At 39.6% G+C, this 12,726-nt stretch overlaps 1 protein-coding gene across 12 annotated transcripts in view; it reads left to right on the forward strand.

The window, feature by feature from the left end:
- The window catches only part of camk2d2 (calcium/calmodulin-dependent protein kinase (CaM kinase) II delta 2), a 51,288-nt gene that overhangs the window by 21,777 nt on the left and 16,785 nt on the right, over window positions 1–12,726 (forward strand). For all 12 annotated transcript variants that reach the window (XM_044112944.1, XM_044112937.1, XM_044112936.1 and 9 more), the window contains exons 3-9: window positions 2,690–2,749; window positions 2,846–2,900; window positions 4,585–4,650; window positions 5,234–5,306; window positions 7,714–7,816; window positions 8,823–8,906; window positions 9,142–9,236. In XM_044112944.1, coding sequence (XP_043968879.1) covers window positions 2,690–2,749; window positions 2,846–2,900; window positions 4,585–4,650; window positions 5,234–5,306; window positions 7,714–7,816; window positions 8,823–8,906; window positions 9,142–9,236 — 536 coding nt within the window. The remainder of the gene's footprint in view (window positions 1–2,689; window positions 2,750–2,845; window positions 2,901–4,584; window positions 4,651–5,233; window positions 5,307–7,713; window positions 7,817–8,822; window positions 8,907–9,141; window positions 9,237–12,726) is intronic.

A 12,726-nucleotide genomic window follows, 5' to 3' on the forward strand; every position in this document is an offset into this window, starting at 1 on the left:
TCTCCCTGTTTGAAATGTGCATTGGAAAGCAGAACATGGAAACTGTTTGTCAGAGTAATATTTACAATGTGATGTTTGTTTAAAGGTTCATAAAATGGGACGAATGACTGATGTCTTCAAGATTAGAGGCAGAAGTCTGCTTTGACCTTGTTGTCTCTTGGGTGTTAGCAGTTGTTCGCTTCAGTTTTCAAAACCCACTAATTTGGAGTCGTATCAAATTAAGCAGTCAAGAGAGACCTCCACTTCAGGATCTATTTACAAGCTTTAATGTTCTACCAGGATGCCTAGTGCAGTGTTATGCTGCAGTGTTTAGTGTTGAACATTAAACTTGTAGAGCCAACATCAAGAAAGCAAAATTGGTAATGTGTCCGTTTTAACCCCTATTTTATGTGTCCACTGTGGTCTGAAGCAACAGTTTTTAGGTTGATTGGGTTAACATTGTTTTGTGGTTTATATGCTTTTAAATAGAGATGAAAAAAATATTTCTAAAATAATGTTTTTGTGATTTGGTGCTTTTTCTGTGTGTCACAACACAATTGTTCACTCATGGTAAGGAATGTAAAAACAAACCACTATCTCCTCTTCTGGTTGAGATTTGAATGTGTTGACAAAACAACAGAAACAAAATGCTTCCTACTTGTCTTACATGTTGGGAGTATGGATGTGTTCACCTGCTGCTATATTTTTCTTTCCTTGGTTTTTGTTTCCTGGGGGAAAGTTGAAATGGGTCACTTCTAAAACCGTAGCATGTTACTCATTATGACAACTGCTGTTCTGACTCACAGTCCAGTCAGTAGACTGGGGTATTCTCTGACAGACACATTTGTATGTCGCTCTATGTTCATAAAGTCAGATGAAATCAGTGTAATCACCCTGCAGAGAGATGTGCTTGGGTTGCCATATCTTGTTTGGGGCAGTGCTGCATCCAAGCAGCCACACAGTCACCTCTGTACTTTTTAGTGTTTTCCTCTTGGCATGGCATAATGTGTTAACTTTTCAAAAGTTTTCTTTGACACGTGCTACGAACAAGATATAATGTTTACTGTTTAGGACTATCTTATTTTGGAAAATAATTTTCACTAAATACTCTTGTTGGAAATTAAAGAGAAATGTGCAGTACACAAAACTAGTGGTGCTGTGTGAAAATGGTTTGTGGGTTGGCATAAAGGCTGAAAAGGATGGACAGAATATTGCATGGATACCCAAATGCACATTTCTGGGGCACTAATAATTTTACTAGGTTGCACAGAATTTCTATCCTATTCTAATCTTTAATACTTAGATAAATAATTGAAAAACCTTCCATTATATTTTTATTTTCTTATCTGTGATATTCCTGTTTTTTTTTCTCTTCATCTTCAACCTTGTTGTCTCCAGTCTTTAATTACCCTACTTCACAGCTCCAGTGTAAAGTTTTGGATGATGTACTGACACATATAGAGTATATGTTCATCAAACGCTTTAGTAAGCACATCTGGTCAGGTCTTACAGATAGCAGGAAGTCAATATACTTTCACTTCTAGAGACGACTTGTTGAAGTTCAAATTACACGAGTATGAGGGAAGAAAGGGAAGTTATTGCATATTATTGCATGGCTGTTCGTGTCAGTGTGGATAAAAATGTCTTGTTAATAAGGGAGATCAAAAGAGAATGACCAGAGTTGTATTCAATTATAGAAATGAAAAAGCTAACTCAAATAGCCACCCGTTATGCTGAGTACAATTTCTGAATGTACGGTTTTAACTTTAGCAGTCAACTGAGATGAAGCAGCAGAAAACCACACCAACATCAGCCAAGAACAGAAAACTTAGGAGACCTCAGTTCAACGCAGCAGGAATGTGGAAGACAACTCTGAAAGCCAATTAGAGACAAATTGACCCCTTTAAGTGTGCGAAATATCAAGATGATGCTCTGTCTCTGCAATCATCTGATTGACGGTTCAGAAAATTAGCAACCAGCGACTATGAATACTGATTTTCAAACGGCGTCACAGTACAGTTGCATTCAATAAATTTGAAAAGTTAATTTATTTCAGAAACTCTATTCACTCAGTTATTCACACATTATATAGATTCATTGCACACAGAGTAATGTTTACAAGCTTTTATTTCTGTAAATATAATGCATTTCTGCTTGCAGCTAATGGAAATAAAACTGTTAAGATTAAATTAAAACTGAATCATCACTCACTCTACATAAATTACCAGAACAATAAATGAATCTGAAAATACTGATCAAAATAGAACTGTCCAGAAATGTCTTTCCATGTCATTTGTTTAAAACAACCTTGACATGCTTACATTACCTGCCATTTTGGGTATATTTCACTTTTTTTCTCAGCTATTTGTCAACTTACACTCCAGAAGTCATTTTGAGCTTACTGTGCCCCTTACTGTGCTGTTATGTTGCTGTGTGTGGCATGTAACCAAGCACATATCAGGTCACATTATTTCTGTCAAGCCTCTCAGTTCTGGTAAGCAAAAGAGCAGCCTGATGCAAAGCCAACACGCGCAGACGGACTCAACATAAACACGCTGACAGTGACATTAACACTGTCCTCTGTCCTCCACTGAGGCAAACATGAGCTGGAGCCAGCTTCATGTTGGATAATTTTTGCAGCCAGTCATCATGGAGCATGAGAAATACTGTTAATGTCTGTTTGTTTGTGTCTGCTCTGCTTTTCTTTTAGATCATCAAAAGCTGGAGAGAGAGGCAAGGATTTGTCGTTTACTAAAGCACCCGAATATCGGTGAGTGCTAAAATTCACCGGGACACACCCGGTTTGCCTTTCACTGTTTGATTTCCTACGTGAGTTGACTATGTTTTTGTGAAATCTCCTCCACAGTAAGACTCCATGACAGCATATCAGAAGAGGGTTTCCACTATCTGGTGTTTGATCTGTGAGTAACAAACTCCTCCTGCCTATCTGTTCACACACCCACCAGCACAGTCCCATTTTGCACCTTTCGTTGCTTGAATGAGATTAAACAATACTTCAGAGATGCTGTTAGGGATTTTGTTATTTATAAACACCTTGAGACTAAATGAATTGGTTTCTGCCAAATGATCCAATGGTTTTCATACAACATAGAATAAACTCGTCAGACTTGGATCTGCAATAATTACAGATGTTAAGTTTTTCTTTTTTACTTTGATATTTATTTTGATATGGTTTGCTCTTTGATAACCACATTAAGGTTTTGGAAACTTTTTCCATCCTGGGGTATTTCCTGTATATTTTAACCAAAAATCAGACATTCTTGTAGGGAGGGCATTTGAAAAGTGTTTTGAAAAAAACATGCTTTAGAAGTAAACATACATTTACACTAATACCAAACTGCATCTGAAACAAGTAAACTCAGTGCATGACTCTGTGGATTTGTTCCTATTGTGTTGTCCAGTGTTATTTTCTCTTTAAACACACCTTTTGGAGCTCTTTTACAAAACACACAGAGGTTGCAAAGAACAACCTTAATTCTACCTAAGTGTTCATTGAAGAAAGCTTATGCTAATTATGATAAGCTTTTCACAAGATGTTTTTATTTATTTATTTCTGTCACGAGCAATTTTACTTGTGACATTTGATGCTGTTGCCGGGGAAAATGAGGGAATTATCTAACAGAGCACAATGGAAAGAATGGAATGTGGCGGTCATATATAAAGGAGAGTTTATCAGTAATTTTATTCCAGAACAGTCTAACTGGAGGGCAATACTGGATTCCACAGATGCATTTATGACAGGCTGGTGAGAGGCAGAATAAGTTGAATATTAGGTATGACCATTTTGTTTGATAATACTTCTTGAAAATTATTTGCTATGATTGTTTTTTATTGTAACTCTAATTTTCGCTCTAATTTGCAGTATTGTTTTTTCATTTAGAAAAACCAGAGACTAGAGCTACAAGGTGCATGTAGAGATGAGTGATATGGACTTAAAAAGTTATCATGATATTTTGGTGTAAGGATTAAAGTGACAACAAAAAAGTATTTCTAACTTCTTTGCAGATTTTTGTAGACAACTGTATAACTTGGATAAGTATTTGTATCCAACATCCTAATGGGTATTTGAGAGTGCAGGATATTCAGAGGATAAAAGCTCAAAGGTTTGTTTACGTTAAGTTGAGAAATTGCAGAGAGATCCTCCTTTTCATTTATCTATTTTATCTCCAGATGTCAAGTTGTAATACTATGTTATTAATAAACAGAAAAAGAAGCTAACCTGAATATCGAAGCAGAAAATGTTAGCTTAAATAAATACTTGAAACATAATGAATCAGGCTGCATCATCTGGGCTTTCTTTGGGGGTTGTTTCGATCTCACACAGCAACAATGAACTGCTGCTGGTAACTTTAGCAAAAAGCCAATACATTTACTTTATACATATGAGACTTTAATCAATTGGGGTACTTTTATTCTCCTCTTAGTACTTCTGAGAAACTGTGCTGCCTGCTCGTGTTTAACTTTAGCTATAAGTACTATTCATGCCAAATAAGCACAAATAAGGGACAAGTAAACGCTCTCCGTCAGTTTATAACGAGAAGGACGAGATCACGACAAACTCATGTTGTCATTGTGTCCCTGCAGGGTGACAGGTGGAGAGCTGTTTGAGGACATCGTAGCCAGGGAGTACTACAGTGAAGCTGATGCCAGGTAGCACCCACATCCCCCCAACACACACACCCACACGCACACACACACATGCTTTCCAACAGACACACTCTGCTGAGCATAGCAATCATAATGCATCTTTGTCTGCTACAGTTGGGAATATTGTGTGTATGAGGCCGTGTTTGTGTGTTCACATATGGCCGTCTCAGAGGTCTGGTACAGCTGCCTTCTCTCTCTCTGAGGTATCTTTGAGTTATTTATACAAATGATTAATGACACAAAGCCTGCAGTATTCATCATGACCAACCTAACTTATAGTGCCAGCTTTGTGCTGGAAGATGGCCTCCCCAGAGAAATGCACAGAAAGAGTGTGCATGTGTTTTGTCTTAGCTTTCTTGCCGTACAGGCCATAAGGCTTTGGCCTTATAATGCGGTATCATAGACTGAATGTGGTGTGCAAGGTCTTCTTGTCATTTGTCCTGTATGAGGACAAAGCAGAGTTTTATGAAATTATCTTTTCACTCTCCTGTTTTCATTACTTTCCCTCCTCCTGTAATTCCCTAATTCCATCTTTCTCTGTGGTTTATCCTTCCATTCACAATTCTTTTCATCTCTCTTTCCTCAGCCACTGCATACAGCAGATCCTGGAGAGTGTCCATCACTGCCATGTTAATGGGATTGTTCACAGGGATTTGAAGGTTTGTATGACCAAAGGCATTGCTGCAAACTCAGACAATATGAAGCAGAGGACAAGATTTAGAAACTCCTGTATTTTTTCTAACCATGCATCATTTTGGGATCTATTTCCAATCTGTTGGTTTTTCTAAGACTTTAATCTCGCTGCTGTTGTTTTAGCCAATTGCTGTTTCTCTTTAAGACCTATAAGGCATAACCTTTTAAAAGCAGCATTCAGAATACTTTTTTCCCTAGCCTTCCTTGCTGAGTAGATTAGGGGTTGCACAATATGTTTTTTGTAGTATATTTGACAATTAAAGTTTTTTTAATGGCAATGAAGTGGTGAGGTGACCAAGTCATTGAGAAATTGCATCCAGGTTGTTTCCGTGCCAAAACAGGAGATGTTGGCCAGAAGTCACTTGTCCAGCAAAACCTTGTTGCCGATGTGGAAATAATTACTTTTTTAGAAGCTGGATGCTGGACTACTCATCATTTGTTCTCTGCTTGCTATGAACCCAAGGCAGAAAGTCAGTGACACTTTTTAATATTTGTTCACTCATCGCAAGTCATGTTACTGCACCATTCACCTTTAAAATCACACATTGCAAGGTTTCCTAATATCATTCATCCCCTAAGCAAATCATTATTAACATATCATAGCACATGCTGGGAACAGAGGTATTATCAAAGAACAGTGGCTGTAAAATATATATTTGATTAATCTGGTTCAGTTTTAATCACTCTAGTTATTTTCTATTTTGGACTTCAGATGATAAAAGGAAATCCAGACTAATTGAAAAACTTTAAATAAGCTATTTTGTTTAGCTGAGACAGCAAACCTTGAAGCATATGGTTGTGAGTTTTGCACAAGATTAGTAAAGATGATAGTGATTGTCATAGTCTATCTTTTTTGTTCTGAGTACCTAAAATACCTCCACATATGTTGGGGGCTTCCTCAAAATTTTGTAACCAAGTGTTGTTCAGCTAAAGACATCTTTGGTAGCCAAGCCTGTCAATCCAACAGGGTAACAACTCCAGAAAATTCTTTTGCACTTCAAAATAAGAGTCTCAAACAAGTGGTCTATGCCACAGGATCTTATTACACATTTATTTCTTATATCTGTTACCCTGAAGAGCTTTGAGTCTTCTTCACTTGTCAGCATTGTCTTCCAGAAAATCTGTTGTTGTAAGAAGGACCCTGTAGTGCCTAAACATGTCAGATTCACTCATTGAAAAGTGATTGTATTTGTAAGTTTCAGATGGTCCAATCACCAGTCAGGGTCAATCAAGCTTACATTTGAAAGTTTACGCATTTTCATTTGCTACCGTTTTTTCCTCTTGTTCCTTAAAGAAAACAATGGTCATACCTTTTTCTGTTAATGCCAAGGTCAAGAATTGTCTTCTTGCTGAAAACTGATATTGTCTTGAGCATTGTCGTTGGATTTTTAAAAAATGATTATCTGCAATTGTGTTGCACGGTATTGATGGGAACAGAAGTAATCAGGGATCAGCATAATTAGAAGTAGGATGTGATGACAATTAGATCCAGGGGGAAAGAAAACTCTAAAGTTATTAACTCTTGTAAGATTTTAAATTTGCTGAATTTGTTGGGGAAAAATGTCCTTTGCTGAAATGGTGAAGCTTATATGTGCCTCTTAATATCAAGATTTCTTTCACTGTCATGTAAATCTATGTGTTGATGTGAGTGTCTGTGCTCGGTGAGCTGTATGTCTTCCATAAACCGCCAGCTTTGCAGGCTGTCTGTGTTTGGAGTCTGTAAATGTTAACAAATGTATTATTCATTAGAGCACACAGTCTCACTGGCCTTAGGTTAGCAAAGACCTTTCTGCTCCACCGTATGTGTGCAAGGGTGTGTTTTTGAGGAAAAGGCGTGCATGCGTGTGTGTGTGTGTGGGTGCTGTGGGCTCATAAAAATCTTTGATTTTACTAAACTGTGCCAGTCTCCAACGTGTTTGTAGTTATATATATGTGGCTGAGTCATGTTTTTACGCCTCTTGTTACCCCACTCCTTCCCCTGTATCTATCTTTCCTTGCTGTGGGCTTTGCTCCCACTCATGGATTTTATCAGTATATTTATTTATGGCATTATAGAAAGAACACTCGTTCTTCACCAAGCCTCTCTTTCTCAATCCATGAGGCTCAGGAGACAAGTCCATAGTCCCAGCACACAAAATGTCTGTGGTCACCTTGAGAGTCAGTCCTGTGCACGTTTTGTGTCTCTGTCATCTGTGTGACAGAAAGGGAGTTGCCTCAGACACTGATTTAAGAGCAGTTTAGTGTCACTAAGACCTAATAGCTTTGATTAGGTGTTGGTTTGGCTAATCTGATTTTAGATCTGTGTCTGTGGGCAGCATAATCCCTGAGCGTCTGACCTCTCACCTCTAACCTGTTTGACTCCGCCCCCCCCAGCCTGAGAACCTTCTGTTGGCCAGTAAGCTGAAGGGGGCGGCAGTCAAGTTGGCTGACTTTGGGCTGGCTATCGAGGTACAGGGGGACCAACAGGCATGGTTTGGTGAGTATCCATTCATATGTTTCTCCACTTTTAGTTGATGAATGATTCAAATATATTGTCAATCATTTTTTTTACATTAATAGCTCACAAAACTCCCCAAGCTACTAACAAGCCAGACTCTGAATCAGGAAAAGGGTTTAAGTCCATGGGAAACATAACTCAGTGTCATATAAAGATACAGGTGTGGACATGAGACAAGGACTTGGTTTCGAATTAGTTTCACAAGTCACAAAAACAAATCTTGTGATTTGTCCTAGACTTATGCTCCAAAGACTCAAAACTTGAACAAAACTCAAAGTCAGAGACTGGTTTCACAAACATTGTTTATCTCCTGTGATCAGGAGCAAAAGTGATGCTGCATATAATCCACAAACCACAGCTCTGACAAAGATATGGATATTCTACTGTGAAAAGGGGTTTTTGGTTTATTAGCCAGTGAAATTTGCCAATTTAAAATATGAGCTAATAATTGCTAATAGTTAGTAACTGTAGCTTTGATAAAATCAGTTTTATCAAACTGAAGTAAGCTGAGTGATTAATGCTTCCCTGTCATTCTATTCTAGTACAAAAAAGAACTTGCCTCCAATCTGATTTAATTGCTATGAAATTATTCTCTTTGCAAAAGTTAATCAAAACAAAAGCATTTTCTGAAATATGTATTTCTTATTCACTCACTCTGTCATAGTACTAGCTATCCTTAAAATGGGTTCTGAGGAATTCTAAAATTAGAGCCAGTTGTCCCTGTGAGAACACAGCCAACCTTAGTTTCCTAGGAATCCACACCCACTTCCCCAAATGAACCCTACTGCATATTCAGTCCAGTATTCAACTAAAACAACACATCAGCCAAAGTAAGCTTTCCACAGCAGATGTGTTTTATCACAGTTCCTTTCAACACAATGTGAATAAACAAATCATCGTCATGATGGTTTCCAAAGTAAATAAGAAATATACTTAATATATCATTCCTTCTACATCTCCCCCTCTCTACTTTTAACCTCTGCAGGTTTTGCCGGCACCCCTGGGTATTTATCCCCAGAGGTCCTGAGGAAAGACCCTTATGGGAAACCAGTTGATATGTGGGCCTGTGGTAAACAAGTTTCAGATGTTTTCACTTTTTACATGTAGAATACAGTTGATGAAATAGCTAAATCATTGTCAGCGGCTTTCTGTTGTGGTGCAACTCTACAACTTCATATTTTTTCTAGATTTTGTCGCAGTGTAAATTGTGTTTGTACATTTTTTTGAATCAATACTGGCTGCTATGGCTATAGCTATCTTATTGCCTTTATTTACTTATTTATTTATAGCTGATCTCCTTTTAGGTGTGATTTTGTACATCCTGCTTGTGGGCTACCCTCCTTTTTGGGATGAAGATCAACATCGCCTCTACCAACAAATCAAGGCAGGGGCCTATGATGTGAGTGTCCACAAATATATGTACCTTACATGAAAATACAACATAAACACCAATTATCTGTAGACATTTTTTTGGACATACTGATGTTCTCATCATACACAACCGAGATTCAAAAAAGATTTTTTCAAGTTAAAACATAGTATTTGAGAGATTCACACAGGTAAAATTAAAATTACTTTGCTGCAATATTCAGAACCTCAAAGCAAATAAACACTATGTCTTGCAATAACAAAATATCTTTAAAAAAATGTCTATTTATCATGCATAATGTAATAAAAAAAAACCCCAAAAACATATGTGTTTGATTTGTAAATTGTTTACCATATTTATGTTCGTGGCAGTCACATGTCCTATATCACACATTGCCAGATTCTCCATCAGACAACTCCCATTCACCTATTTATGTTTTTGTTAGCAAGTAATAAAGCCTGAAAATATTACAGAAAGGCAGCACATTAAAACTACATTGCAATTCCTACTAAAAATATTCTGAGAATAATGCTCTACTGTGGAAAAATCCAGTGTTTTTGTAAGATCAAAATGTCTTCTGATAAAATATCCACCAAGTAAAATCTATGTTACTTTAGTCAGGGAGAGAGGTTAAAAATATCATAGTGTCTCAGAGGTTATCGTCAAGCTCCCTCCTGTTGGGATCTGGGGAAGGCTGGTTGGGGTTTCTTTCTCCATTTTCTCCACCAGGGGGCATCCAGGGGTTCTCTGGAGGGCGTGGATTGTGGCTGCACACCTGACGCAGATTTGACTCATTTGGAGGAGTATATCTGGACGGAGCTGCCGACACTCCAGTGCCAGAGTGTTAGCCAGTAATGGTATCTGTGGTTATTAGCCATCCTCTGACCACCTGTTTTGTGAAAGTAACTAATTCTGTGTCGCCTCTTCTCAGGTTTCTCCTCCGTGACGCCTTAGCAGCCTGACCTGAGTTTTTGGAAAGTTATTCCATCCTGGACCCCAGCTCCTTCACTCACCTGTCCGCCCTCCAATCGAACCCCGGCCTCTCAGATCCACCAGCCCCGGATCCACAGTCGAGCCTTTCCCCAGTTCAACCCATAAGTAAGACCATAGCCGTGAAAAGGGACTGAAGACTTCCACAACCCCTGTAATCACTCTATTCCCATTCTCCTAGATTCCAGAGATCCAGCGTTTCTGAGAGAGAGACCTCCTGTCATCACCTGTACATATTTGCACATTGTGTTTAATAAATCTCCTTAACCTGATCTGTCTCCAGACTTGATCACACCATGACAGAACACTCTGGCCAACAACAAACCCCAGCAGACGCACTTCGGAGAGCTTTGCAAGAACAGAACTCTCTAATTCAAAATCACGACGCAGCTTTGCAGGAACTAAATAGACGTCAGGTCGAGACCAACACCCGTCTGGAAGAAATAGCAAATTTTTTACAGCCTTCCCGCCAGCAGAATCCAGAACCAAGTCCAGCGCCAGTGCCCAGTTCCAGTGCCGAAGGTTTACTCCGTCCCACGTTTTCCGAATGTCGGCCACCTAATCCTGAAAGGTTCTCCGGTGACGTGAGTAAATGCAGAGGGTTCCTGTTCCAATGCATGATACTATTTAATCACTCACCGCACTGGTTTCCCCATGACGGTGCCAAGATCTCATTTATCATTTCCCATTTATCAGGCAAGGCTTTAGATTGGGCAGAATCCCGATTTTCTTCCTCTACAAATTATGGCTGCACGTTTGACGAGTTTTTGAAAGAGTTCAAGCAAGCATTTAACCTAGATCCAGACAGAAGTTTAGACGCTCGAGAACTGCTGGAAATGAGGCAGGGTCATCAATCTGTGGCTGACTTTGCCATTGAGTTCCGTATAAAAGCAGCTGCATCTGGATGGAATCCTCCAGCCCTTAAAAGTGCATTTTATAACGCCCTAAATGACAAGATCAAGGATTTACTCGCTACATTGGATGAACCTAAAACTCTGGAGGATTTAATTAGTTTGGCTATCCGTTTAGATAACAGAACCCGCACCCGAGCTAAGAATAAGATTAAGAGAGATCCACCTGTCAGTTGGTCCGTGGAGGGCGAGCCCAGTCACTTTTCAGCCTCAGTTTCTCCAGCGATAGCCGAACCCGAACCCATGCAGATTGGGAATACTCGTCTCACTCCTGAAGAAAGACAGAGACGAATCAGAGCCAAACTCTGTCTTTACTGTGGTGCAGCTGGTCACTTCATTTCCGCATGTCCCGCAAAAGCCAGGGTCCGCCAGTAGACATGAGGAGGCTGGCGGACCATCAAATTAAAGAAAATTCTCCTCGCTTACTTCTACCCGTCACTCTTTTCATTCAAGATCAGTCCATAACCTTGTCAGCCTTGGTCGATTCTGGTTGTGAGCGAAATTTAATCGACTCCAGTTTTGTTCAACAAATGGCGATCGAAACCGTTCCATTAAAGAACCCGCTGAAAGTCTCGGCTTTGGACGGCAAGGCTCTACATCCGATAACTCATCAAACTGTTCCATTAAATCTACTTACCTCTGGTAACCATCATGAAATAATTTCATTTTTTGTGTTTCCAGCAGCCAGCTCAGCAATAATTCTAGGATTTGATTGGCTAGAACATCATAATCCCCACATCGATTGGTCTGAGCGACACATCATTTCCTGGTCCATTAACTGTCACGCCTCCTGTCTCCGTTCAGCCGTTCCGCCAGGTCAACCACCGGCAAATCTTCATGAAGCGGATCCCCCGGATCTCTCAGCCGTTCCGGTGGAGTACCATGATTTAGCCGCTGTATTCAGTAAGGTAAAAGCACTTTCACTTCCTCCACATCGACCATACGATTGTGCTATAGATCTTTTACCTGGAGCCCCCCTGCCTAATAGCCGCCTATATAACATCTCTAAAACCGAAAGAGAAACGATGGAGAAGTACATTAAAGAATCCCTTGATGCAGGAATTATTCGCACCTCTTCCTCTCCGGTAGGCGCAGGATTTTTCTTTGTTGAAAAGAAGGACGGTACCCTCAGACCCTGCATTGATTATCGTGGTTTAAACCAGATAACGATAAAGAATAAGTATCCCTTACCCCTCCTATCATCTGCTTTCGAACCTGTCCAAGGAGCCACCATCTTTTCCAAGCTGGATTTAAGAAATGCGTACCATCTCCTTCGCATAAGGGAAGGAGATGAGTGGAAGACGGCGTTCAAAACCCCGCTAGGTCATTTCGAGTACCTCGTCATGCCTTTTGGATTATGTAATGCACCGGCCTGTTTTCAAGCTTTGATTAATGACGTCCTGAGGGATTATCTGAACATTTTCATTTTTGTCTACCTTGACGACATTTTGATTTATTCCAAGAGTCTTCCAGAACATCAAAGACACGTCCGGCTTGTTCTTCAACGTCTGCTGGAGAACAGATTGTTTGTCAAGGCTGAGAAATGTGAGTTTCACCAGTCTTCTGTTACCTTCCTTGGGCATGTTCTTGAGGCTGGACAGGTGAGACCTTCGGAGGAT

This window comes from Gambusia affinis, linkage group LG04 (assembly GCF_019740435.1).
Source record: "Gambusia affinis linkage group LG04, SWU_Gaff_1.0, whole genome shotgun sequence".
Lineage (NCBI taxonomy): Eukaryota > Metazoa > Chordata > Actinopteri > Cyprinodontiformes > Poeciliidae > Gambusia > Gambusia affinis.